This window comes from Lytechinus variegatus, chromosome 10 (genome assembly GCF_018143015.1).
Source record: "Lytechinus variegatus isolate NC3 chromosome 10, Lvar_3.0, whole genome shotgun sequence".
Classification (NCBI taxonomy): domain Eukaryota; kingdom Metazoa; phylum Echinodermata; class Echinoidea; order Temnopleuroida; family Toxopneustidae; genus Lytechinus; species Lytechinus variegatus.
In genome coordinates this window covers 30,422,942-30,449,617 of record NC_054749.1, presented here as the reverse complement: position 1 = coordinate 30,449,617, position 26,676 = coordinate 30,422,942, and the positions used below count along the sequence as shown (strand labels likewise).

Sequence of the window (26,676 nt, the reverse complement as noted above, 5' to 3'; positions counted from 1 at the left end):
ATAAACAGTAATTATAAAACATATTACCACGTATTGAATATAATCCTAAAGTTATTGTGCGTCTAAGAATCGTTATACATGTTTTTATAGTGCTAAGCCTTGCAAAACAAATCACACATGGATGTATCTGTCATACATTAATTTTGTGTTGGCTTCGGTATAAATTTCCCTAACACGTAGTGTAAAATATAATCATATACCTTGTTTTGTTGTTGTGACTGTTAACTTATTTAACAGGATTGGTTTGTATATGTATGTGTATATTAGCGTGTGATAAGTCAGAGGGTGGGCGCGCGTGTGTACATGGTGTATTGGTGAGGAAAATGAAATTTTCACTGATTTTTTTTTCTGTATTTATCGTCTTTTTTGTTATTAAAATAATGTATAGCGTTATTGCTTAATTAAAAATATTAGAATGACAAATTTAAACGTTTTTTATTAATGCGATCAAAATAAAACATTGGAAATAGAGTATATGGACGTGTGGGTTAGATTATGGTTAAACGGACGTGTTTGTGGCACCTTGTATTGTGTATATCGCACTTAAAGTGTGTTTTGTGATACAAGGAGTTGGATTTATAACACAATGCCATTGAGTTTCATCAATGATGTTTATGATATTTAGCGGTTTGGATAAATACTATTTGTTTGAGGAATATATGTAACATAATGAATAATAAAACTATATATGTACATCGTGGATTCTTTAGTTCGATTTGTCTTTTTTCTTCAGGTTTACCATTAGAAGAGATTCACATTAGAAGAGACAATGATTATGGTGCTAATATATAAATTTTGATTATACTGATACTGATGATGATGATGACGACGACGATGATGATGGTGATGATATGATTTATTGATAATAGTAATGATATCAAATACAGTAATCGGTAATTAATAGGTAGCTATAAAAAAATGAAAATTTATTAGCATACTTTCATGGGTCATCTCCAAAATAAGGAACGGATTTCCTGTTACTGTTTCATTGGATTGAAATAAAGCTTGTACGAACTGATGACCAATGAAAGCAAGAGAGAGAGAGGAGGGGGAGAGGAAAGGTGAGAAATGAAAGAAACGGAGACAGGGCGAGAACTTACCCCCCCCCCTCATTATTTTTAATAGTTTTGTTAAACGACTGGCTTAATAAGTGACAATTTTATTGCGCGTTGATTTAGAGCAAACTGTTAATCGTTTTACCAAAGCATGTAGCCAAAAATATTAAACAAGAACAAACAAAATTAGTCCAATGGTTATCACAACCATGATAATTAATGTAATATCTGCATAATATGACACATTTTCGTTGATTCATCGAATACCACTCTGTGCTATTCACTGTCCCTATTCTATTCAATTTGATATCACTGAATGAAAAATGTATGAAAGTGACGCACAGCCGATTTCAACAGAAAATATATACTAATTCTCACGTAATCTCCCCTTCTCTCTCTCCCTCAAACCAACCATCCCCACAAACATCATAATCACTCATATTTTCCCACACATTTCCTCTCCTTTTATCCCCCTCGCTCTCTCTATCTCTCACGTACACAACGCCCTACACCATCTCTATATCACAAACACAGTTTCACGGCCTCTCATACATGTCATACCGTCTCCCAATCATACACACTTTCTCACCGTCTCCGACCACACACCCACACTTTACATTAAACTTTACCATCATCAAATCACACACCCTAACATCCTGTCTGCACATTATTTTTAAAATATTTTATTTAGTGACTGTATTTGAAATCATTCATAAGGTAAAATGCAATTAATTCCATACTCTTGGAAACAGTCCTGCAGGAATGTCTTTTGGGTGGCGGAACGGGTCGGAGTAACCCTGCCCAGATGGGCACTTCTCCGACCCTTCCTCTGACCAAACAGCCTACATCTGGGTTGTGATGAGAAAAATATCTTTAAAATCTTTGTCTATTCACAGTAGAATCTTACCTCTGACCGAGGCTATTGACTGTTTTTTATGCAATCTCCATTCGGTTTTTAATGAATAGATAACGAATGTCTTTGATGTCCCTTATTTTAGGGTGTTTAACAAGCATGACAAGTTTGATATAACAATGTGTGATTTTTCTCGAATGACGCTCGCTAAATCTACAATGTTCAAATTAGGAGAATTACTAAGTATTGATGTGTCAGTCATAAAGTTCATAAAACTGTCATTCACTTCATATCAATACAACAATCTAAATTGAGCAAAAAAGTGACTACCAATATGAACAAGAGTTGAGCTTGCGGCGAAGGCTGTTATTGGAAATTAATGGCAGAAAACTACTTCTTTTGAAAAAAAAATATGATAGTGCCTGTCGATCAGAAATAATTTCCCTTGCCAATACTTGCTACACCCACAGATACTAGTAAACGTGCAGATTTTGTTCAGGTTCTAAGGTATAAGAGCATTTCCATACATAATATTTCAACAATTTTGTCGTCATAATAATTTCAATCATCCACAAGTCGCAAACATGCTTCCAAATGCGAGTTACCTTGATATGATCAAGAACCTATCTGCAAGCTCTAATGCCAGAACATCAACCATGTGCGACGATGTAGTTAGATTCTTTTCTATTACCTGGATTTTTGTGGTTGGCCTACTAGTTTCTTTTATATTGAACATCATTATCATCCGTGCCATTAAGGAAAGCAATGCACTTCATGAGATAGAGGCGTTTCTCTACCAAAGACTTGCTTTCTGTGATATTGTTTTGTCATTGACAAACTGTGTGACTACAACCAGCCTTCATGCTATAGGCCAATCTAATTGTCCAAAAGAAATGGTGTACGATGTGACAGCGTTATTAGTTGTCTTCATAACTTACCAAATGTTGTACAATGTGCTGACGATTCATGTGTCACGTTATGTAATGATTGTCAGACCACTTCAGTACATCACATTTGTAACTCGTCAAAAAATCAACATCGGCCAAATTGCTTGGGGTTTTGCAACAGCTATAATGATGTCATCACTACTACTCTCAGGTGCTCATTCTTTCTGGGCATTTCTTGTTTTTCCAATGATAGTTGGCTTTGTGATACAGATAGCTACTAGCTTCCACATTCTGCACACGTCTATGAAGCATCATAGACGCATACAGGTAGCCCAGGATATCATGGCTAGAGGACGTCCAAGAGAGGCAAACAACCCTGCAGGACACCTACATCTTGCGAACAGTATCAAAGGCATACGGACAATCATAGTAATCACTGTTTCCTACTGGATTGCCTGGTTTCCTTGGGTTCTGTTAGTCTTGAGCAGGACAACCCGTCTTCATTTACCGCCATCGTTTAGACTGTTTGCCGCAGTTACTTCAATGTTGAACACTGCCTGGAATCCGGTCATACATTACGTAACCAATCAGAAATGTCGTCTTGTCGTGAATAACAATCTAAGACGAATAAAGAATAAATACTTCTCAAGGGCATGATTTTAAATTGATTCATTCATATTTATTTATAGGCATGTTGGTGATCAACCTAGTCTTTTTGGAGAAACATACATACTATTATGACTATATTAAGTATGTTCAAATTTAGATTATATATAAGACGTCTAAATTCAACGAAGAAGGATTGAAGTACATCCATTTACCTATCAAGGTTGCGAAATAAAGTACTCGAGATAAAATCATTGTCTGAATAATTTCAAGCAGATAAAAGTAAGCAATTATTTCAAGAGCAAGCCTTTCGTAAATGATACCACAGATCCTGGAATGTACAATTAAATCACACCACTACTTAAATCTTCAATTAACCTGGTTAATTAACGTGGTTGAATTCAATTATTGAAACAATCATGAACAATTCCTGTCTACCCGAAAGAAACTTTCAAACTTTTTTTTACTTAGCTCTTACTTGGCAATTAATCACCATTACTGGAATCATTTGGCACATTTCCTCCATTCATCCATACAAACACCAATCACGATCTTGGATGGTTATTTGGATAATTTTGGAATATATATATATTTGAATTTATGCTTTATAGCCAGCTAATGTACATCATAACATATCCTAATTATTGGATTCTTGGCCCCTATATACTTATGTGCCATAGTCAAATGTGTTTAGAAAAATAGTGAAATATGATCATAATAAAATAGTTGTACTCACGACCCATATTTCTTTAGGGTGAAGAGCCTATAGGGCCTTTTCTTCTAAAGAGATTGTGGCTCCATTGCCCTAGGGAGGCAGGGATGCTGGGGAATGGGGAGGGGGTTCTGTGTCTCATTCACCATATAGGCAGCACCCCCTGGAAATCTGGGAGATATTGTGAATAGCCTGTAATTAAGCAAAATCTCCTTATTTTGTAGCGAAACCCTTAATTTTTTTTTTTTTTGGGGGGGGGACTTGTCAAAGTTTACCTGAACAAAATCACTTTCATTTTATAGCGAAACCCTTAACCCCCCCCCCCCCGGCCTTTTTTTTGGGGGGGGGGCTTGTCAAATTTAAGCCAGCACCCTCTGTGAAAAATCGTTCCCAGGGCCCAGTGTTGCACAATTGAATATATTGCATTGTTATTCTCATATTACCATTGCTGAGAATTACATTGCCTTGATCACGAAGCCTTAAATAATTATAACCATTAGCTCTTTGCATGCAATTTATTTCGAAATAAGTTGGTGCGATTTTCAGAAATGGCTTATATTTAAATTACAGCGGTCTAGAATGAATAAAAATAATAATAATTAACATTTATATAGCGCTTAATACAACAGTTTCTAAGCACATTGGAAAGAGAAAAAAGAAGCAGCAAAATACAGTGAGAGAGAACAGGAAATGGAGTTAAGAGGACTGCTTAATGAGGTAAGATTTGAGGAGTGTTTTGAAAGATTCGACAGTGGATGCATTACGGATGGAGATGGGGAGATTGTTCCAGAGTTTAGGGGCAAGAGCAGAAAAGGCACGATCTCCATAACGGGTAAAAGTGCGGGGTCCTAGAGATAGTCGAAGGTGAGCAGTAAAAGAAGATCGGAGACGTTGAGTTGCAGAGGATGAGGGACAGAGAGAGATAAGATTTTGAAGGTAGGATGGGGCGAGACCATGGATGATTTTATAGACAAGGAGAAGGAGCTTGAAAATAATTATATTATGAACCTGAAGCCAATGGAGGGGGTAGAGAATAGGGGTAATATGTTCAAATTTCTTCGTGAGGGTTACCAATCTAGCTGCAGTATTTTGAATTGTTTGAAGGGGGGCTATACTAGATTGAGGTAAACCAGCAAGTAAAGCATTACAATAATCTAAATGGGATGATACGTTCAGTAGATGATAAAGAGTGTACAAACATAATATGTAGCATTGTATCACCGAAACGATGTTTGTAAAACATTGTTCTTAACTCTTATCCATGATATTTTGCTTTTATCATGAATATTTCCTTACTCTTTGAACTGAAGTGACTAAAAGGCACATCTGGTCAGGCTTACTTTCCCAAAATAAATTAATAAGCAAATAAGACATGGAGGGAAAACATTTACATTTCAGTTCTTGACCCTTTCAATCGTGTCTCTTTTGCTAACTAATATTGACATTGAGTTGTAGACTCTGTTTTGAAATACTCGGATTGATAACTTGTGTTAATTTGCTCGGTATTGAATGATGGATGAAGAGTGGTAAAATTATTTTCAAGCTGCCCAGTTTGGCTGACATGAAAATATGTACTTTCACTGACATTGGATTGATTTTGATTGTTACTTTGAGGCATTATAAACCCATTAGCTTCTAAATCTGCTGTACTTGAGGTCGGTGTGTCATCCGGACTTTCTTGTAGCATCACCTCCAAGGCTCGAATATAATTTTGTGCCAGAACTAAAGTGCTGATCTTACTAAGCCTTTGACGATGGGGTCCATGTTTCCATCGCTTGAATGGTAGCACCTGACGAAGCCTCTCGAATGCGTCACACAGTTGATGCATGCGGTCGCGCTCTCGCGAATTAATGCGGTCGCGTCGCTCGAACGTCGCCCGCCGACTGCTGTATCGCCGTATGCCGTCCGGACCCTTCGGCGGCTTCCGCCCGACCATGCTCCGTTTCCTGGTCGATGAGGTGTACGATGACGGATGGTCGCCCTGAGCAGAATTTGGCGATATTATCGACGATGCATACGTATCGTCGACCACCGGCTGAGCCAGGTAATTGAAATAAGAACCGTTTGTCACGTATCCGTTGTAAGAGTAGCTGCCAACCATGGCACTTGATCCATCAAAGTTGTTGTGAGTGACATACATGGATTCGTTTGATCTCATGGCAAGACCTCGAGTGACTTCCTCAGCTATGTCAAAGTTATCGTCATGCTCCATTCTGTTCTGAAAAAAAGGAAAATGATAGACAATGTACAACCTTAAAAATATGTGAAGCAGTTCAATACATATGAAATAATGTTTGGAAAGGGGGTGTCCTTTAACAACCACGTGAACTGACTAATTTAATTATGCATTAATTTGAAGGAGGATTCAAAATTAACATAGGAAATAGGCTGGATATACATGTATGTAAAAATGTAGAGCTAGAAATGAAATATTATTGTTTTTAAAAAGGTGATGGTAAAAAAGAGAAAATTAGAGAGAGGAGAAACAGAAAGGAATAAAAGTGACAAAAGAATAACGAAATAAACCTGTTTCAAACTAAGAAATTGGAGAAAAAAATTAGTCATAAATGCTATGATTTACTTCTAAAAAATAAATAAACACGGAAATCTAAGGGTTATGAATTACTATAAATTAAGGAATAAAGAAAAATAAAATTGCGAATGAAAACATACACTTGGCTTTTATATAATATTCTGTCTTACACCACGTGAGTTCAAAATACCAAATTTCTTGGACGAAAATGGCCAATTTCTTCCTTAGTCGCTACGTCTTCTCGCAAATAACCACCATTTCGCAGCCTTATAGCATTTGAGTTGAAAATAAGGTTTAACCATATTATAATAATAATAATAATGATAACAATGGGATATGGCTTTGCCCGGTGGCCACGTTCCCTCGCATGTTTAGGGGATGTTGTCACAGACCAAAATCCTCCTACAACACTAACCCTAACCCGACACATAATGGAGTTCCGCCTAACAAAGAGTTAATTAAAATAGCCGAAAAATAATCTAAAAAACATTGGTGAAGGTTAGACGAAAATCCATAAAAGGTTTTAAAAGTTATTGGAATTTTTTGTTTTTGACGTCAAGAGCGTGCAGCCTCCCATAAATCGTTAATTTAAAAAAAACGATGAAATGTAATTTTCTATAAAAAAAAATTAAAATGGGATATGTTGTAAATTCAGCTGTAATTCAGTTGTAAAATCAACAGACAAACTATTTCACACCCTCTCCTGTAAGATTTTTTTTGTCATCATAAACCATTAAAAGTTTGAAATTTATGTATTTTATTTTACATAATTCTTATCCTTTAATGAATTTTACTCAAACCTTCATCAATATTTTTAAATATTTGGTGCTTCTATTTTTACAATAAAATTTTCGTCTGGGAGAACTTCCCCTTTAATGAGCTGGAATCCAATTTGACATGCAAATGTTAAACATGTCCCTGTCTTGTGATGTTAAATCTCCCTTTACTTCCCATTTCCACTGGTTCATCGCTTTGCTCATTCGGAGGTGCCCCTTCTGTTGAAAATTCCTGGCTACACGAGTGGATTCTCGTACAAATTAGTCCTACTATATTGATCATCTACACAGATTTTGTAAAGAGGGTAGCAGTTGAGGTGGTTTACTAGTAGTGGTGTGTAGTTGTATAAATGTCAACAGAGCCCAATTAATGTATTCGGTCTACTGATGCATAGCTATCGCAATAACTGATTCGGTATTATTGCAGGTGGAAAGAGCAACAGAACTGATTTTTTTTCATCAGTGAATTACATATATATATTAATGTATATCCACAATGCCTGTAAACGAATCATATATTTGTGGTTAGGGGTGGTGCCAGGATAATTTCTATGTGGGGCCGCTGAGATGAGTCGAAGATGAGTTTCATTAATTAAAAAGAAAAGAAACCACCCCTCCTAAAAAGTTATAGGAACAAATCCATGGTGCTTAGCTCATAGATAATTAGAACTTCTCTCTGCGCTTTACATAAACATTTCAAATTTATACGACAACAAAATATATACATGTTTGTAGGCGTCTTTTAAATGATTCTACTGATGTACAAGACAGTTTATTAAAAGGGTGCACGGTTGCCCCTTGACACCCATCTAATTTAGCCCCGGCATGTCTTCTCTACGCATTTGATTTCGGATTTGAATATTCACCTGAAGCCCAACGTAACATATGATTTGAGAAAAAAATGAGTAAAATGATAAGCAAAGCACGAGAAATTTTTCATCAAAATGCAATGAAATGTAATAAATCAAATGCATAATAACAAATCGGTTATTATGCATGTCAATATAAACATGCAACGGGCATGACGGGTGAGTCGATGAAGGCACTCACCTCTTCATTGTACGAAATAACTTTTGAATTTTATTTCATATACCAAATTATAATAAATCATCTGTGGATCACCCCCATCAAAATGCGACCCCCCCCCCCCTCCCCAACACACACGGGCGCACGCTCGCACCCCCAAACGCGCCCTCACATACACATTGACATCGTGAGGATGTTGGATGATTGAAAAGACTACCTTCACGTACAGGATTCGAAACCAGCAAATAGATTTGATTGATCGTCTTTTGTACTACACCATGTAAATACCGGATGGTGTTTTTATTTATCAGTTATCTAAAAGATTTTCTGTGCGCCTGACCTCACATTAGTTAGTACTGCAACATTTGAAGTGAAATACCTAGTCTGAATATGTGTTTGAAATTGTTTTATGTTTCAGTTTTTTGTGGTCTATAAAATAATGTCACTTAGTGCTTAAACTGGGCAATTCCCTGCCATAAATTAATGATCATTGATTTGGAGAAAAGGCAATGCACTTATTAAACTTATTTCTGGAGGCATGACATATTTAGATAAATGGATAAACAATAGAATATAAATTTCAAGAATAGATATTTCACATGATAATGGTAAAGTTTCAAATCATTTTTTTTATTGGAAAACCCCAAAATGAATAACGATAATGTTCAAATAATTTGGAGAATTTGCAAGGAACAATATTTTAGCTGAAGTTGAAGGGGAAAAATAAGAATATGAAAACAAAAGGAGTTGTGGAGAGTGAGTAGTAGCAACGATGACCTCTTTTTTTTTTAACTAAACAAAGGAAAATACATCTGTCCTTGATTCTTTTATTTTTACTTTATATTCAAGTGTTCAATTTGAGATTGGTAAAGGGTGTCTGTTTTCTATCATTGCCCGATGTAAAGTGAAAGCTTAATTTTGTCCATTTCGTTGTCCTGGCGAATCATTATATAATAGTTTTTGTCATTAAAAGTTCTGCATTTCGGTGTTTTCGATTTGCTTTTTTTGTTATCTAGTATTTTTTTAATTATGTGCAGAGGTGGACATGTCGCAAATTCCACTCTACGAAATTTGAACTGAATTGAATTTATTATTTTATTTCATGTCTATTTTCAGTTTTTAAATATACAAATCAGAATTACAAATCAATTTTAAGCCAAAAATCAACAGAAAATTTAAATAATGAGCTTACACTTGCAAATTGGTAATAACAATATACAAATAAAGTACAATAAACTCGTATCATCATTTCCTAAGATAAGTTAAACATTCTGAAAAGTATGACTAGTTGTTTGTATGCGTTAAAAGGGAGAAATGCAAAAAAGAGAGGCCAGGGACCCGTTGCATAAGAGAATTTCCATAAAAAAACATTGACAAGTAAATAAAAACTCTGGCAAACAATATCATGCCATTGAAATTTTAAAAAGTCTGGAAAAGAAATGCCAGAGTTTTGTTATGACAAACGTTTTATGCAACGGTTCCCTACTGAGAAGCGAGGCTTGTATAACGCTGATCTCTCGACAAGAAGGCATATAGATATCAATCAACAATTTCTATTTTAGCTCTTGAAAAGAACGCATATATTTGAAGAGCGACTATTTTATTTTGATCAACCAAATCCAGGCAAGTAAGTATAATAAACGTTAATTGATGGGATCTTCAATTAATAACAACTCCTACGTACCTGTTCTATCGTCTGTAGCAGTCTGTATCCCCAATGATTGCCTTGATAAGTTGTTATCAGATGAACAGGTAAGGAAGATGAAGATTCACTTCTCCATAATCACGATAAGCTGTGCTTTATTGGAGTTTAAACAATTATTTCTCTTCAATTCTATACCAGTGTGAAGACGAGAAAAGCGGCAGTTGGGGAAGAGGTTCGGATAATAGCACTTTTATGAACGATTTGTGAAATGGAGAAAAAAAAAATTTCCCGAAAATTTCTAATAGCCACCCGCGCACAATCACCGAAAATCTGCCACTGTTTTACCTCTCCAATCTCCAATTGAATAAATCCTGATGATGAATTTGATGAAAATAATAATTATTTTTAACTGGTTGGAGCAACGTTTACGTATTCCAAAGTTTAACAACGATGTGTTAGAAACACGCCCTTGGTCCCGAGCGTATACCCGCATATTTCAATGAACCATTTTTATTTTTCTTTCAAGAGCGATTTGCGGCATATCCATCTCTCTTATAATGTGATTTTTAATTTGGTTCACAACAAATCTGATGCATGAATAACAATTCCAGTACGCTACAATAATTGAAAAAGAACAAATATATTCCCAACCCGTATGTGAATATATTAATACGGTAGAATACGTATTCGAAACATACTGCAAAATAAAGTTCTACAAAAATATATTTTGAGCAGGTTGTCTGGAAATGCTCAGCTGCAATATTGTATACGTATGATAACATTTTCAGACGATACCTGTATAATCTTGCGTCGTTTAAGGGAATGGGTTTATGGCTGAGCGACACTTCATATTTTACACAATATCGAACTGATAGAAAGCAAGCAACATTTTTTCTTAATTAAATAACACCTAGAGTTGTATAAAAAATTTACGAACTCTTCACCGACGAGCACCGAATAATGCCTTTACCCAACCACTAGACCACAGACCGGCGCTCCATGCTGGGGGTCCGGGTTCGATTCCCGGCAGAGACATTTTTTATTGAAGCTATACGCCTACCATTGTTCTATTCATCCATTTCTATCACTATATATATATATGTATATATATATATATATATACACTATTCTCCAATGATTGATCATCTTAAGTTACCTGATACCTATATCCTCATGTATTATATCATATGATGGAACCATCAACCGAAACCGATATGGGTTCTTCTCGAGGTTTATTTCCAATTCGTCTAATGCCAACCGACCAATCCCGGGCTTCCATCTGCCAACTCGTCTACTATCATTATAGTCTACCATCACTTCTTCCACTCACCACATGGTCTACTTTCATTTAGTCTAATAACCGGCTGGTCCGATGGCAATTTAGTCCATACACCATTTGGTATCATTGGACTAGGCGTTAAATTATGCAAAATGGATGAAAATGAAATGGATATTAGACCAACTGGATATGAGACGAAATGATCACAGACGAAATAGTGATTAGACAAAGTGGTGATTGGACTAAAAGGTTAATAGACCAAATGGTTGTTAGACGAAATTTTGATGGACGGAATGGCATGAGACTAAATGAAAGTAGACCAGATGTGGTGAATGGACGAGTTGCCAGTAGACGAATTGGCAATTTACCCTTCTTTAAGTTGAAGCTTAGGGTGTTGATAAGGGCCACATATCAGATTTTATTTTATGACTATTCCCGCCAGGCAATTATCCATCTATTATTTTCTTGCTGTATATATCCAAATGGGTTTACGCAAAGGTAGGGGTGGAAAGGAATTACCCCTACCCTCGATTGTTTTTACTAAAAAAATTACCAGTAGTGTGCACAAAATCCGTTAAGAGATGCAAAAACGCCCCATGACCATCTCGGTTGCTTCGCTCCCTCACATTTGAATTTTCTCATGCGTCTTGCCTGCCCCCCCCCCCTCCGAAGGAAATTGGCAGCTGGCACCGTCCGCAGTACATACGTATGTCAAACAGGCCCTTCTAAATCCGGGGACCGCGCACCTTTAAATGCTATACGGGATCAATAATCTCTGTATACGTGAGGGGTTGCAAAATTACATTTAATGTGACGGAGACCGCCAGTCATGATTGGCTGGGATCGCTGCGTGGTTCCGACCAATGCGAACTACGATGAGTACAATCTTGTACATTACTTGCGATGAGGCTAAAACAGCTGATCTTATTGGCTATCCCCTCTACACTCTTTCGACCAATCAGAGTCAGTTCAATTACCACTGTTCGGAGGAACTGATTTTCCACTAGTTGCTATAGCAGTGAAACGAGGTGATGATTTTATAGCTGGAAAATAAAATCCTCTCAGTACTCCAGAAACTTTTTCTGCATGTAGACTATCCTCAATGTGGTCATGATAATACAAAGCACAAATAAATATCCAAACCAACGGACTGATTTTCCTGTTGAAAAAAGATCAAATGAGAAGGGTTCAACGCACGCAAAACTAAAAGCAAAATTGTAAAATATGATTCAACGAATAGAATATTTATTTGATTAAAAAAAATAGATGTATCTTCGACTCTGGAAGGGAAGCTTTTCATGTTGCACTGGAAACCATATAATGCAATATCAGGTGTGTGTGTTGGGGGTGTATTGGACGTCGCTCGTTATGTGTTTAAAGTGTATTCCGATACAGCGTGCTATTTTTATTGTTTTCATGAAAGAAATACTCCAGGATCTTTCGTTCAAACAATTACACCGTTCAATATCTACCAATAAATTCATACCTAAACAAATATCAGAATCAGGCATGCACTCAGCAAAAGTGCGTTTTCTTTTCGAGAGTACAAAGCGTGTTTCCTTCTACAGTTATTGTTAAATCAAGAGAACACGTTATCAACAAAGAAATAAAAAGTAAACTTAGCCATATTGCCCTCACTTTTTCTCTTTTTAAACTTGGGGAAGGACACCATGGACATTGGTTTTACCCATTTCTTCATAATCAATTCCATATGTTGTTTTTATTACATCGTCATGCATGCCCTTAACTTCTGTTCAAACTGTAAAGGCCATGGCTACAAGATTAAAAGTTTTGCCTTTGATTTACAAAGATTGTTACGTAGGTATCCTTGATTCTGACCGTTTGGTAGCCGGTATAAAGAAACCATCATGTAACTTAAAATTCAAGTATAGTATCAAGGTGGCTGGGGATTGAGCACGAAAATTCTCGTTTAAAATTTTATTGGAAGCGCCATCCTAATAAATTTAAACTCCTTTGTTTAGACCGTATAATTTCCAATATGTTAAACTGGTTAATGTAGGGATTTTACAATACATAAGATGAGTTTCTCTCTCTCCTCCCCTCCGTATTTGTAAGAATTATGAGGGTCCTTTTAATCCTTCTTATTTTCAAAATGATTTTATAGCCTTAATATATTTTGACCATTGTAGATGTTATTGGCGTGCCTCCAAGTCAGCTTTTAAAGCAATAACAATATCAACCGGCTTTGTTCAAGAATTTCATTAAATTTCTTTGGTATTATATATACGGCATCCTATGTGGCCAGTCCAGCTCCAACACACGAATTTTTGAGCAGTGGCGTAATGAGCCTAAAAAAATGAGAAGGCAAACATTACAAAATGCAAGATAGCAAAGCGAGCGACCAAAATATCGACATATTTTATGGTAAAGATCCAATTTTGTGATAGATTTGGACATAATTTTTAGAAAATGATATCATATTTCACCCTTCTCTCTTTCCCTTTCTTTCCTTTTCTATTTTTTTCTTGGCCGTAAAAGGTTGGGGCGCCCCCAAGCCCAACATCTGTACGTCCCTATTTTGTAAGCTTCGTTATATTATCAGAAAAAACAGATAAAAACGAGGGGGACAATAAACCCTCAGATATAACGAGACTTTAGGAATGTACTCGGTATCACGCAAGCCTGGCAAATTGTAAGCCTCTGTACTGCTGTATGCAAGCTCGAATTACTCAGTTACTAAATCGAGTAATTCAACTCAATGGGAGGTGCCGTGGCCGAGTGGTCTAAGGCGCCTAGCTATACATGGAAAGTCCGGGTTCGATCCCCGGCCGCGGCACCTACAGTGCCCGTGAGCAAGGCATTTAATCTACAATGCCCTTTTATCCTGCTTTCAAATAAATGGAAATGCTATATGCATTATTGGTAACTAGGTGTGCACTTGTTTAAACAAAAAAATAGAATAAAAAAATAACATTAAAAGGCTAGGCATCATTCACATTTATAGGATATGTATATAAAAAAAATACAATATATTGCAGGTAACAACTCTGAAAGGTCAGCTTGTGACAAGCATGACAAGTACATCGTAGACACACAATGTTATTGCACATAAATCCAATTTATAATTATGAACATCCACTTCTAAAATAATGTCTATATAATGTACTCAAGTAGGTTTAGCAATCAGATAAATTAGATTTCTACATTTATATAGCGTATATCTGAGTACAATACCATTACAATTCATTTTTTAGAGTTAATGCCTTCTTCCTTGTGGTTAGTACCCCTGTCAGTCTGTATTCAAAATGTATGAAATCATGTAAACCAATCGATATCAAATGAAAAAAATAGATAGTTGGACTGAACTGAACTGAAATCGGAAATTAAAGCGCAACTTAAACTACACGTTTTGGATCATCGTGTGAACATTACTACTATTTGTAAGGTCAAATTTTAATGGGTTAAACGGGATTTGGTCTAGTTTCACTGCATTCAAAAGCATGTTCTGACCAGGATTCAATTCCCTGATGTATGGAAGTTTAAAAGTGCCACCCAGATGTTCATATAATCATCTCGTCATTTCTACGTCATCGTCATTATGACGAGATATCGGATCTATATGAGAGATGATCAGATGACAAGATCTTGGCTCTCGTCATGTCTGTATCTTTTAGAAGAGATGATCAGATGACAAGATCTTGGATCTCGTCATGTCTACATCTTATAGAAGTGATGATCAGAAGACAAGGGACCCGTTTCATAATAGACTTGCAACTGTTGTAACTTTGCCATAATAGCAACTACCATAGTAACAGTGCTCAGCAGCCAATCAGAATCAAGGTTTCCATGGAAGTTGCCATAATGGCAAAGTTACAACAGTTGCAAGTCCTTTATGAAACGGGCCCCAGGTCTTGGATCTCGTCATGTCTACATCTTTTAGAAGAGATGATCAGATTGCAAGATCTTAGATCCGAGATATTCACAGGAGAAAATCGCGGTCATGTGAGGTTTACGAATACATAAATCTAATATAGGTTTTCTCTCTCAATTTCAGATTTAAATCATTTCATTTAATGTTATGATCATTAAATTTCGCAATAGCAACGATCGCTTTGGCAATTTGTCATTGAATTTCATTATTTGTAGTTTGAATGTATTTTCCGCGCAATATAATTATCAAACAAGTCACTGGATAAACAGCATGTTCTTAATTTTATTAATTCGCAAGCATAACATTTTTCGCATGTGCATGGGTTCATTATCTCTACAAAACATTATTCAAGTGTATCACTTGAATATATAAAAACAGCAAGCAATTTAAGAAATGGGCATTAATTTAAAATCAGATGTTGCATGGCGTGACAGCTGTTTGGTCAAATGAATTCACGTATAGGTAAGCATGATTTAAATTAGTACAATTAATTTAAGATGTTAAGCGACAACTCATTCAAAATATGTTGTTAATTCGGCGATTATATTTCATGAACAGGCCTACTTTTCCTGTTAGTAATATTTGAAATAATGTTATGAAATGAATAGGATTTTCCGGCCATAATCGGGAGTATAACATTGATATTAACTTTCCTTTCTTTCAAATTAGATGGATTCCGTGCACTCGGGGATATCTCTGTTTTATATTCCCTTTTCCTGCTTAAAATTTTACGAAGTTTTCATTAGAATGAATGGTATTAATGAACAATGTCCTTATTTTGCAAATCGGTTTTCGGTTCTCGCGACGGCATGATTTTATCATTTGATTTCGTTTATATGCAATCAAATTAGCATATAATGTGCATTATAATTTGTCTTTCGGGAGTTTTTTTTTTGCAGTGCTCAAAGGATTACTTTTCTTTATTTTTGTTCTCTCGTTATCTATATTAGAGAGTATTCTTCTTTTGTTTTCTTTCTTCATATATATATATATATATATATATATATATATATATATATATATAAACACACACACACACACATTTGATGTTGACGCCATCGCCTATAGTCTCACTATAGTCCATGGCCGTTCGTAGATTTCTTTTTTTTTGCGGGTGTAAGGCAACTCATGAATGGTGAATTTTGTGTAAATTTTAGTAAATATATGTATGTTTTCAAAATTTCGTCCTTTCCGTGCCCACGGGAACAACAAGGCTTAGGCCTATAAAAGAAGGGAATCTTTCCAAATGCGTATAAAAGGTAATATCTGGAATGTCAATGGTATATTCAAAATGAACAGATTTTATTTTAGGTTCGGTGACCAACAATTGGCAGGCTTAATTACTTCTGTCAGGTAGCTAATTGAACATGTTGAATGGACTCTTTTTGCAGATGTGTTCTTTATATGACGTAGATGGTAATAGGCAGGATATGATAAAAGTCAAACATTGCTACAACGCTCAATTTGCATAAAATAAATTTATAATATAATATAGTATTTGGAATAATAGTAATAAATCCAATATTATAAATGGGTAATATATAAAGTAGATGAGTTTCAGTTTGGTTGCTCTTCGTTCACATTTTTTTTGTTTGGTTGTTGTTTTGTTTTTGTGTATGTTTATATATAAAATCTTTATTCAGATTGTTGTATATACACTTTCTAACTATAAACGTGTAGACATTTTTTGTATTGTCTTACAAAATGTGGAGATATAAATATATATATATTTATCGTGGGAAAACTTCTTTACATCTCTATTTAAAAAAAAAATCCATTTCAATTTTATTATCTGCGCAGAACTTAAAAAGTCTTTGTTTTGGATTTTTTCATTATACAATACCGTGTTATTATACAGTGAATACAAGTGATTTTTTTGTATTTTGGGTTTTGTAATCTTCGTTCCAAAAATGTATATCACAATGTATATTCCGTTTGTTATATTGCTGTATACATGTACTTCACTTTGTTTTGTATATTTTTATTTATTACCCTTGTGTGTATGACAACTGTGATATTATCTGAATAAAGGCTAAAAGAATTAAAAAAAAAACACATTGGCAATGACGAAGGCGACCATGGCCTAAAAAAAAGAAAATTAAAAAGAAGGGGGTTCGTTGCAGCAAAGTGATGGTTAGGATGGTGGATGTATGGATATAAGTATGATCTACATGTATGAGCAAAGAGGAAAGTGGTTAGTATATTTTTAATCATACCTATTTACAGGACGCCTGATATATTTTCATTTTTAATATATAATATGTAGAAAAATATACGTTTTTTATATAAATTTTGATGAACCTTGCTACATACAATACTGCTTTGTCTTAAGGTTTTTTTTATTTTGTTGATATTTTTTAAAGGTGATGTCCGCCTAATCACAAACTAGAGAGAAGTAAAACAAGCATAGAATATTAGAAGATTAAAGATTAGAATATCATCAAAAAATCGGACGTAATCTAAGAAAGTTATAAAATTCTAAATTTGTGTTTATCAGCACAAAACAGTTATTATGCATAACACGGGTGATAAGCCAATCGCAAATGAGAACGTCAATGGTGCATTTTATTATTACTTTAAAATATTTCCATTTTGCAGGTTTGACAAGAAATAATCATAACCTACTAATTACACATCCGATTATTTATAATGATTTTTTTTGTTTGACTATTCATTTGTTTAAATTCAAATAAACATTTTGAAGGGGTGGACTTCCCCTGTAAAACAAAGTTTACCAAAACGTTACCCACCCATATGGTGTTCAATTCAAATTTGTACTCGGAATTTAAATATCTTTCTCCAAAATTATATTTTTAAAGACAGTTTTAGAGGGAGTAATTATCATGATTACTCGGTGATCACTTACCAAAAAAGGTTCATTATTGATTTGATTCTGGATTAGGATAAATATGAGATACTGAAGGAATGAGATGAAACCGCTTATAGTCAGAATAACATCATATACACACTGGTGAAATACTGCATAGGAAATCTGTGTGTATGTGCGAGGTGGTCAAAACAAGAGTAAATATCCGTTTATAAATTCCGAAAAGCGTTTTCAACACTTATACTCTTTTTTTGGAAAGTTACAATTTTTGTATAGAGTTATCTAATCAGTGAAAGTTAAAAGTGTAGATTTCACTTTCAATAATGTTTCTGAATATTGTATTTCAAATGATTGAAATTTAACTTGAATCGTTGAGACGGTTTCTATAATTATCTGGGTGATGAATGGTTTCCCCTAGTCTAAAATGGACAAGTCTACCATTACATTTTTCATACAGTCAATACAGAACATGATTCCATTTATATGCTTTGAAAAGTGGTAACTCGGAAAATGCTCTTGTTAAGTTACACGATGGCTGTAACAGATGCACCAACTCCAAAGAGAAGAATTAAAAAAAAAGATAAAAGAAAGATACTGAAAGGGTAGACTTGGTATCACGAGGCAGACAGCTGAGATAGTTTGTGACCGCTAGAGGGAGACAGTAGCTATCTAGCATGTCGATCATTTTGTTTCACTGAAAAGTAAAAATGAATGAATAATTTAAAAAAGATACGTTTATAATAGATGATACGGTGATTTTCCTTTTTCATGGTATAATGATAATAACAATGATAATGATATTATTCGTGAAAATGATAATGCTGATGATAATTACATGACCAACAACAACAATAATTATAATATCACACTAGCAAACAATAATGATAATAATTTAACAATAATGATTATAACAATTTGATTTATTCATCGCCTTTTTCAGAGGACACAAAGTGCTGTTAAGTTTTAAATCCAGTAATTTTTTTAACAGATTGTGGTTCAGATGCGTATTGAAAGGCCTATTAGTCAGGTACATGTAATGTTTCATAAATTTGGAGAGAATTTCATGAATCTGCTCCAATTACAGGCGTGGACATGGTGGGTAAGAGATTGAAAAGAATCGAATGAAGCCATCCTGTTTTCTGGATTCGGGAATGACATGTAAAAGGGTAGATGTAGAATGAAGAGAGTTCGTTTGCTCTTGGTGAAAGAACGAAGAGATACATGAAGGAATTACAGTTGAAAGTGGTTTGTTAGTTTCAACTAGTATCCAATAATGTACTTTTTCATAAACATGCAGCAAATAGAAGGGTATCAAGGTCATGTTATTATTATTTCAACAGCGAACGTGCAAGTCGATACTCCTTTTGAATAGGAAGTCGTACCTCGTCCTGAAACGCGAGGGCCTAATGCGTCACGATAGGCCTATTATATGCCTAACTACTTTCTCAAAAACATAAAGCAGAATTGCAGATAATATACAAGATGAAGAGGTCTACTTTGATTATCTTAGCTTTGTTCTCATTGAACACGTCTGCCAAGCCCGTTGTGAGACTACATGAAGGATTAATAAAGGGAAAGACAGACTTATTCGACGAGCGCAATATCAGTCAACTCGTCGATGTTTTTCTGGTAAGTTATTGTCTTACATTCTTATAATCAGAATCGCCCCCTTTTAAATGATTTCACATTCGCTTTCTAAATCGTATATTATTATTATTCCTCTTCGAGCATAATGATTAGATAAAAGTCAAAATTACAAATATGATAATGATATTATTATTGTCACTATTATCATTATCATCACTGTTATTTTTATTATTATTATTATTATCTTTATTACAGGTGTCGTAGCTTATTGTAAGTCATATTCATAACAACCCGAGTGTCCCACCAGACCAAGTAAAAGAAAAATAAAATAAAAAAACATGATGAAAATAAACGAAAGGAAAAATTGCAGACTTCATACATTATAGACATTAACGAATAAAGTCTGCTTTGGAATTTCTCTATTAAGCTGCCTAATTTGGTTTATCAACTATATAGTGAATAATATTGTTTGTTTCTTCCTCGTTAACAATAGGCTATATTTGAGTTATGAGCCAACGTAACCTGTTAGAACAAAACTGACAAAATTAAATGATAGGATTAATAACCAATGAAACGTTTGGTAAATGAATGATGCGATAAAACTGATTATATGAAACAATTCATAATTTTCTGTCACGCAGGGGGTTCCATTTGCCGAACCGCCCATACGTTTTGGTGCACCGGTCCCTAAGACTCCATGGAGCGGCGTCCTGGACACCACATCCTTCAAACCAGCTTGTATGCAAACACGAAGGAATGTATTTCCCAATGTAGATGAAGATTGTCTCTACTTGAATGTGTATTCCCCAAACCCCAAGGTAAGCCTAGAGGCCAAGTCTATCTAAGATATTTGGACTCAGTGGCGAATGGTGGGGGGCACGTCCCCCCCCCCAAAAACGGCTGACCAACAAAAAAAAACGGGGATAAGGAGAAAAAGAGGGAGAAAGGAAGAGAAACGTTGTGGGTAAGAAGAAATTAATGAACATTATGATGTTATATTATGTTATAATTATGCTATGTTACATTACATAAGGAACACTTTTTCATAACTTTATGAAACATAATTTGCTCAGGGTCTATGTCTCATTGTTCCTGGTGCTCGCATTCTCTGTTTAACGATACATATAATCCTGTTGTGCTAAAACCTCCCGTTTTCAAGTCAATATACACCAAATATTTCCTTGCATTTCGAGTTATTATTGTTTTATGTACAATAGGCCTTTTTTGCATGACGACTTAAAGTGATTGTCCCATTTTAAGGTCTTGATATAAAACATTTCCTTCCGTGCTTACATTCGCATTAGAGGATTGGTGAGATATGTCTGCTCTCCATGAATTCCTAAAATCAGTCCTTAAAATGTCCCTTTTCTGATCTGAAAATAAAAAAAATTCAGCTCGCGCTTCGCGCTCGCATCATTTAGTTGGTGAAATACGTATGGTCTTAGAATTCCTACAAAAAAGCCTTAGAAAGCCCTTCAGCCCTTCAGGTCTGAATTTCCTAAATTTTCAGCTCGCGCTTCGCGCTCGCAATATTTGATTAGTGAGATGCGTATGATAAATATACAAAAAGTGCTTTATGTGTTCAGATTTAATTCTAACAAAGTCAGCATGCATTTGGCACTCGCATTAGATGACTATGGTGATATATGTACATTCTTAATGAATTTCTTAAATATAGTCCTTAAAATCTCCCTGTTTGGGGTCAATATATACAAAAATTTCACCTCGCGCTTCGCACTCGCATTGTTTGTTTAGCGAGACAGGGACATATCATGATTACCAAAATTGTTTATTATAATGTACCTTTTTTGGTCTGACTATCAAACAATATCAGCTCGCGCTTCGCGCTCGCATTATTTGACCAGTGAGATACATATTGGCACTGTCCTTAAAATGTCTTTGTTAGATCAGTGTACGAGGCAACTAAGCGCGCTCACTAAGTGACTCAAAATTTTTGCTGGTGCCCCCCCCCCCATGCCGTGACCCACGGTATGCCATTGTTCGGACTAAATAGTCCACAGTCACACCCGGAGTCACACCAATTAAACCGACCGATAATGAACCATTCAAAATAACTATAGCTTTGATCGGTTTGGAGCATAGAGATATAATTAGTATACATCTCTATGGTTTGGAGTCCGTTTCGTCGTTGTGATTGTAGCGTAAATTTAACAAATTTGACTCGCGGTACAATAAGATGGATGTATTTTACTGTCATACATTGATATCGGTTACAAGCGCTCAAGATCATTCTCTTAATTAGAATACCTCGATGATTCAAAATACATTGTTTATAACTTACAATATTTTAGAAAAATATGCACGATGCAAGCTAAGTACACAAATTAGCTCATTCGCATTTCGATAATGTCTTCTTTTGTTTTAACATAGCCCAGCCAGGCTGCAGTACTTGTTTATATACACGGTGGGACGTTCAGAACAGGTACAGCAATGAGAACCCACTCTTATGGGGTTCCATTGGTTGCCGTCGGGAATGTTATTCTGATCTCCATCAATTACAGACTTGGGATATTCTCAAGATTTTCAACAGGTTGGTGTGAATAAAGATCTCGTGATGCGTGAGTTCGTTTGCAACAACAGATTAAAAAAAAACTAAACCTAGTTTTTAAGACTGTTCCTGATTAATTTAACTCTTCTGGAAGAACCCAATACAACTTCTCATAGTCTTGTCATACACACGGTGACAGAGCCAAATGATAATGAATAAACAATAATTGTTTCATCTATATACTGATTTGTTCATCAATTTTAATCGATTGATAATATTGATTGATTGATTGATTGATCGATCGATCGATCGATCGATCGCTTGCTTGCTTGATTGATTGATTGAAATACGAGTGTGTGTTTTTTTGGCAAATCACGAGATAGAAAAAGAAATATTTATTTCCAACTTCGATCAAGCAAACACGAGCAGGAAGAGAGAAAAACTGGTAAGTTACTTCCACAGGAGGTCGCTGACGACTTTTCCTTTTGTTGTGGTGTTTGCCCTTCGAATGACATAGATCGGAAACATTTTTTGCATGTGCAAACCACATTACAAGGTTGCCCTTTTCGGTTCTGTTCAAATCTATAGCCCGGGGGGCCACTTCCATTCACGAGTGGATACCATGCGCGACCATGGGGTCTCGAAAAGCACCCTAAACACGTAATTTCCATAATCTGAAAATGCACCCCTTAACAAGTATTGGCGTGTGAAACACTACCCTTAACAAGTATTGGAAACAAAACGATACTCTTGGCAAATTTTCCCTGAAATGAACCCCTAAACAAGTACAGGAATGTTTTATTGTCGGGGCTTCGGTCGTCGGCTTTACCTTATTTGGTTTAGTACGACCTCACCTTCTACACCTCGCGCAAATAGGACTCTAAACACGTAGTATTGGGGCAAAAGGACATCCTTTATAAAACATTTTAATTTTGTTTTATCATCCCCGCAAATTCGACCCTAAACACGTAATTTTCCTAGCGAAATAGATACCCTTTTTTCATTATTTTTGTGTTTTTGACACCCTTATCACGTTACGTACGTAACGTGCCCTATAGTGAAAAGGACATCCTTTTTACGTGTTTTTATGGTCGCGCATGGTATCCACTCGTCAATGTAAGTGGCCCCCCAGGATCTATAGAACCACCTTACCTCTCTCCGACCGTGGCATAATGAGCAAATATTTGAAAGGGGCCTGATATGTCGTATCGGACAAAATTTGTTTTGAAATAAGTTGCGAGCGAACGAAAATGTAATTATTATAACATCAGTAGTTACCAGTATTAGTCACGAACCCTTTTTATGAGGCCGCCATCAATTACAAGCTTAACCGCTCACGATGGCGGTCTCCTGCGTTCATTTGTTAATATTGCTTTTTATTATTATTAAAATGTAAAGTATATGCACACACCATTTTTTTCTAATTATGTTTTATGTTTATAATTGTATACATTATGGATTATTTTGTATATTGCAAACAATGTAAATATTTTTGATAATGTATTGTGAATGAAGAACAAAATAAAACAAACAAACGATATATATTGACATATATTATACGAAAATAATATCATATTTCACCCTTCTCTCTTTCCTTTTTTTTTCTTTTTTTTCTTGGTCATGAAAATGGGGGGAGCATCATGCCCCCTCTTTACGTCACTGCCTCCCTCGTGAGCCTGTCGGGGGTGGGGGGCATTTCGTCCCCGTTTTTACTTCGTATCATCCCGTTTTACCATGTGTAATAATATCGGTACCATGTAACGAGCGGAACGGAGACCGTTTAATATAGTTTGCTTCGAATATTTCAGCAATTTTCGTATACAATTCCATGACGACATGAATTCACTATACAAATTTATTTTTATACAGGAACCGATGATGCACGTGGTAGCTATGGAATGCTAGATCAGGTAGAAGCGTTGCGATGGATACAACGGAATATTGAAGGTATATCGTAATATATTGTTGGATATACGAGTTTAGTGGTTGTTATACCAATTTATCTATAGTGCCTCTCATGAAAACATACAGAGGTAGGGTTATTCTTTATAAATAAAACAAGTTAATTGATTCCAATGCCAATGATAACTTAAAACATTGAAATATAAGCTATAGAAAATATAGATAAACAAATAAACTATCAAATAATTTGTGGATTTGTTTTCGTATTACGAATTAAATCCAAAAAGGATTCTGTCTCTCTGTAAAGGCTCCAGTCAAAGCTGATTGTGGGATATGTGGGATAACAATTTACAACATGACAAGGGTTGTCTCTTGAAACTAATTAAGATTTTGAACTGTGCCAAGCATGGTTTGCTTTAATCTTTCGACATATTCAATAAAGTTTAATTTCTTTAAAATCTACATTTTATGGAGCACTATAATCTTGTTGATATGGACGATTTGTAAAGCATTTTTTTGCGCTTCATCATCATTCACCTCCATTTAACAACTTATTATTGCAGTGCAGGTTTCAAACAATTTCTTGATAGTAATTTGTAATCTCTTGTCTTGTCGAATTTATTCAAGCTTTTGGAGGAGACGGCGATAAGGTGACACTGATGGGTTTCAGTGCTGGCGCTGGGAGTGTTAACTTTCATTTGCTCTCCAGGTTGAGCCGAGGTCTTTTCAGTCAAGCAATAATGCAGGTATTTACTTATTCTTAATTTGAATGCTACATCAGTCAAAGAACGGCGGCAAAGGGTGACCAAGCCCAAATTTTCAAGATATAGTTTGCTATGTCAGAGGTCCATTATTACAAAAGCACCGTCTTATATTGCTACTAGATTCAGTACAAATTCTGGTATGATAAGAAATTGGGAAATGTGCACCCTCCAAGAAAATTTATCCCCCCCCCCGTCAGGTCCTTGTCTGTGTGGGCTATTAAAACTTAACAACAGATATCTATCAATTATTCTGCGCTAGGGAACACCAAAACACATATGAAATCATATATCAAAATAACAATTTCACTTCATTCCAAGTTCCTCTTGATAATTTCCTATAGGAATTGAAAAAATAGGCAATTAAAAAAAAATAGTCCAACGGTCAAACATTACTCTTTATTTCAGTTGGTTTCTTCGTCTTCGAATTCATCTGTCCCAGAGGGCTGGGAACCATTTTTGGGGTGGGGATGCTGAAGGCAAAAAAAAACTGTTTCAAGACAAAATTTTGGTCATTAATTTTCTCCAATTCTACACACATACCTCAAGGGGTGCTGCCTATGAAAAATTATACGCTCAGCACCCCCTGCACTGCAAAACTCCGGTGTTAGTTTAACACCAGCCCGGAATCTATCTATGTTCACACCAGAGAAGTGTTAAACACCGATTTTGGTATTAGTCTAACACCAGATAGGTGACTATATATCACCATTTAGTATCAAAACAGCATCGGTTTGATTCCAAACTGATCTTGTTTCAATACTTCTCTGGTGTGGATATATACAGATTCCGGGCTGGTGTTAAATCAACACCGGAGTTTTTGCAGTGTGGGTAAAATCTTCACCCCCGCTTCCCAGGGCCATGATCTGTTACAGAACTCATGAAAATTAATAACCCTTGGTAAACAAGGGTAAAGAGAAAACATGTCCTCATTCAATGAACTTGATTCAAGATGTAACATAAAGTGTCGTCATAATGATGAAACTTAAAAATACTCTAACAATTGACATGATTGATTAAAAAACCGACGAACTTTGGTCACGCTATCGTATGCCTTACTCGAGCATGTAGGTCCATGCTTACTCCAACACCAACCGAGTATATCGACGACGATTTGACCTTTGCCCACTGCACTGATTTGACTTTTTACTAAATTGGACGCAAAATGACGTAATTGATTGGACAAAATCAATGAGACGATATTCATAATACGCGAGCACTCTTAAAATATTGGGCAACATACTGTCCACACAACAATTGGTTTTAATTTTTATTATCCAACTCTGGGTAGTTTTCAACCAATACTGTGTAGTTTTCACCCCAAAGCACACATTGGTTTAAAACTACCCAGCATTGGATAAAGTTTTAACCAATAATATTGTTGTGTCGATAGTATGTTGCCCAACATTTTAAGAGTGCATGATTTTTTTCTAGAGTGGTAACGCTTTCTCTCCGTGGGCATTCAAGAATGTTAGACCAGAGGAGGATCGCAAGAAAGCAGAGCAACTTGGCCTTTCAATGGGATGCCCAACGACTTCTATACCTGATATGATTGAATGTTTGAGAACATCAAATGCTACTAATCTCACGACAACAGCAAATATGGTATTCTAAATGTTTTACTCAATCCTATACCAGGTGACCGTTTCATAAAGCTGTTCGTAAGTTAAAAGCGACTTTAAGAACGACTGGTGATCCTTTCTTGTGGTAAATGATACATTCATTGGCGAGGGTTAAGCGCGTAGGAAATGGTCACCAGTCGTTCTTAAAGTCGTTCTTAACTTACGAACAGCTTTATGAAACACCCACCAGGAAAGTGGCCAACT

General features: G+C 35.6%; 2 protein-coding genes across 2 annotated transcripts; one reads left to right on the top strand and one right to left on the bottom strand.

The window, feature by feature from the left end:
- Positions 1-4,440: 4,440 nt before the first annotated feature.
- LOC121423038 (neurogenic differentiation factor 6-like) lies at positions 4,441-10,641 on the bottom strand. Its single transcript, XM_041618318.1, has 2 exons — positions 10,133-10,641; positions 4,441-6,331 (listed from the first exon to the last, which is right to left on the bottom strand). Exon 2 carries the CDS (start codon positions 6,323-6,325, stop codon positions 5,546-5,548), a length of 780 nt encoding a protein of 259 aa, XP_041474252.1. The 5' UTR covers positions 6,326-6,331; positions 10,133-10,641; the 3' UTR covers positions 4,441-5,545.
- An 8,757-nt stretch (positions 10,642-19,398) lies between these two features.
- Positions 19,399-26,464, top strand: LOC121423202 (acetylcholinesterase-like). Its single transcript, XM_041618523.1, has 6 exons — positions 19,399-19,720; positions 20,320-20,496; positions 22,070-22,229; positions 24,057-24,134; positions 24,717-24,835; positions 26,285-26,464. The coding sequence occupies exons 1-6, from the start codon at positions 19,574-19,576 to the stop codon at positions 26,462-26,464; spliced, it is 861 nt and encodes a 286-aa protein (XP_041474457.1). The 5' UTR covers positions 19,399-19,573.
- Positions 26,465-26,676: the final 212 nt, after the last annotated feature.

Coding starts and splice junctions, on each gene's coding strand:
- LOC121423202 (XM_041618523.1), top strand. CDS start 19,574: ATGAAGAGGTCTACTTTGATTATCTTAGCTTTGTTCTCATTGAACACG. Junction 19,721..20,319: donor AACTCGTCGATGTTTTTCTG/GTAAGTTATTGT, acceptor TCTGTCACGCAG/GGGGTTCCATTTGCCGAACC. Junction 24,135..24,716: donor GATACAACGGAATATTGAAG/GTATATCGTAAT, acceptor AATTTATTCAAG/CTTTTGGAGGAGACGGCGAT.
- LOC121423038 (XM_041618318.1), bottom strand. CDS start 6,325: ATGGAGCATGACGATAACTTTGACATAGCTGAGGAAGTCACTCGAGGT.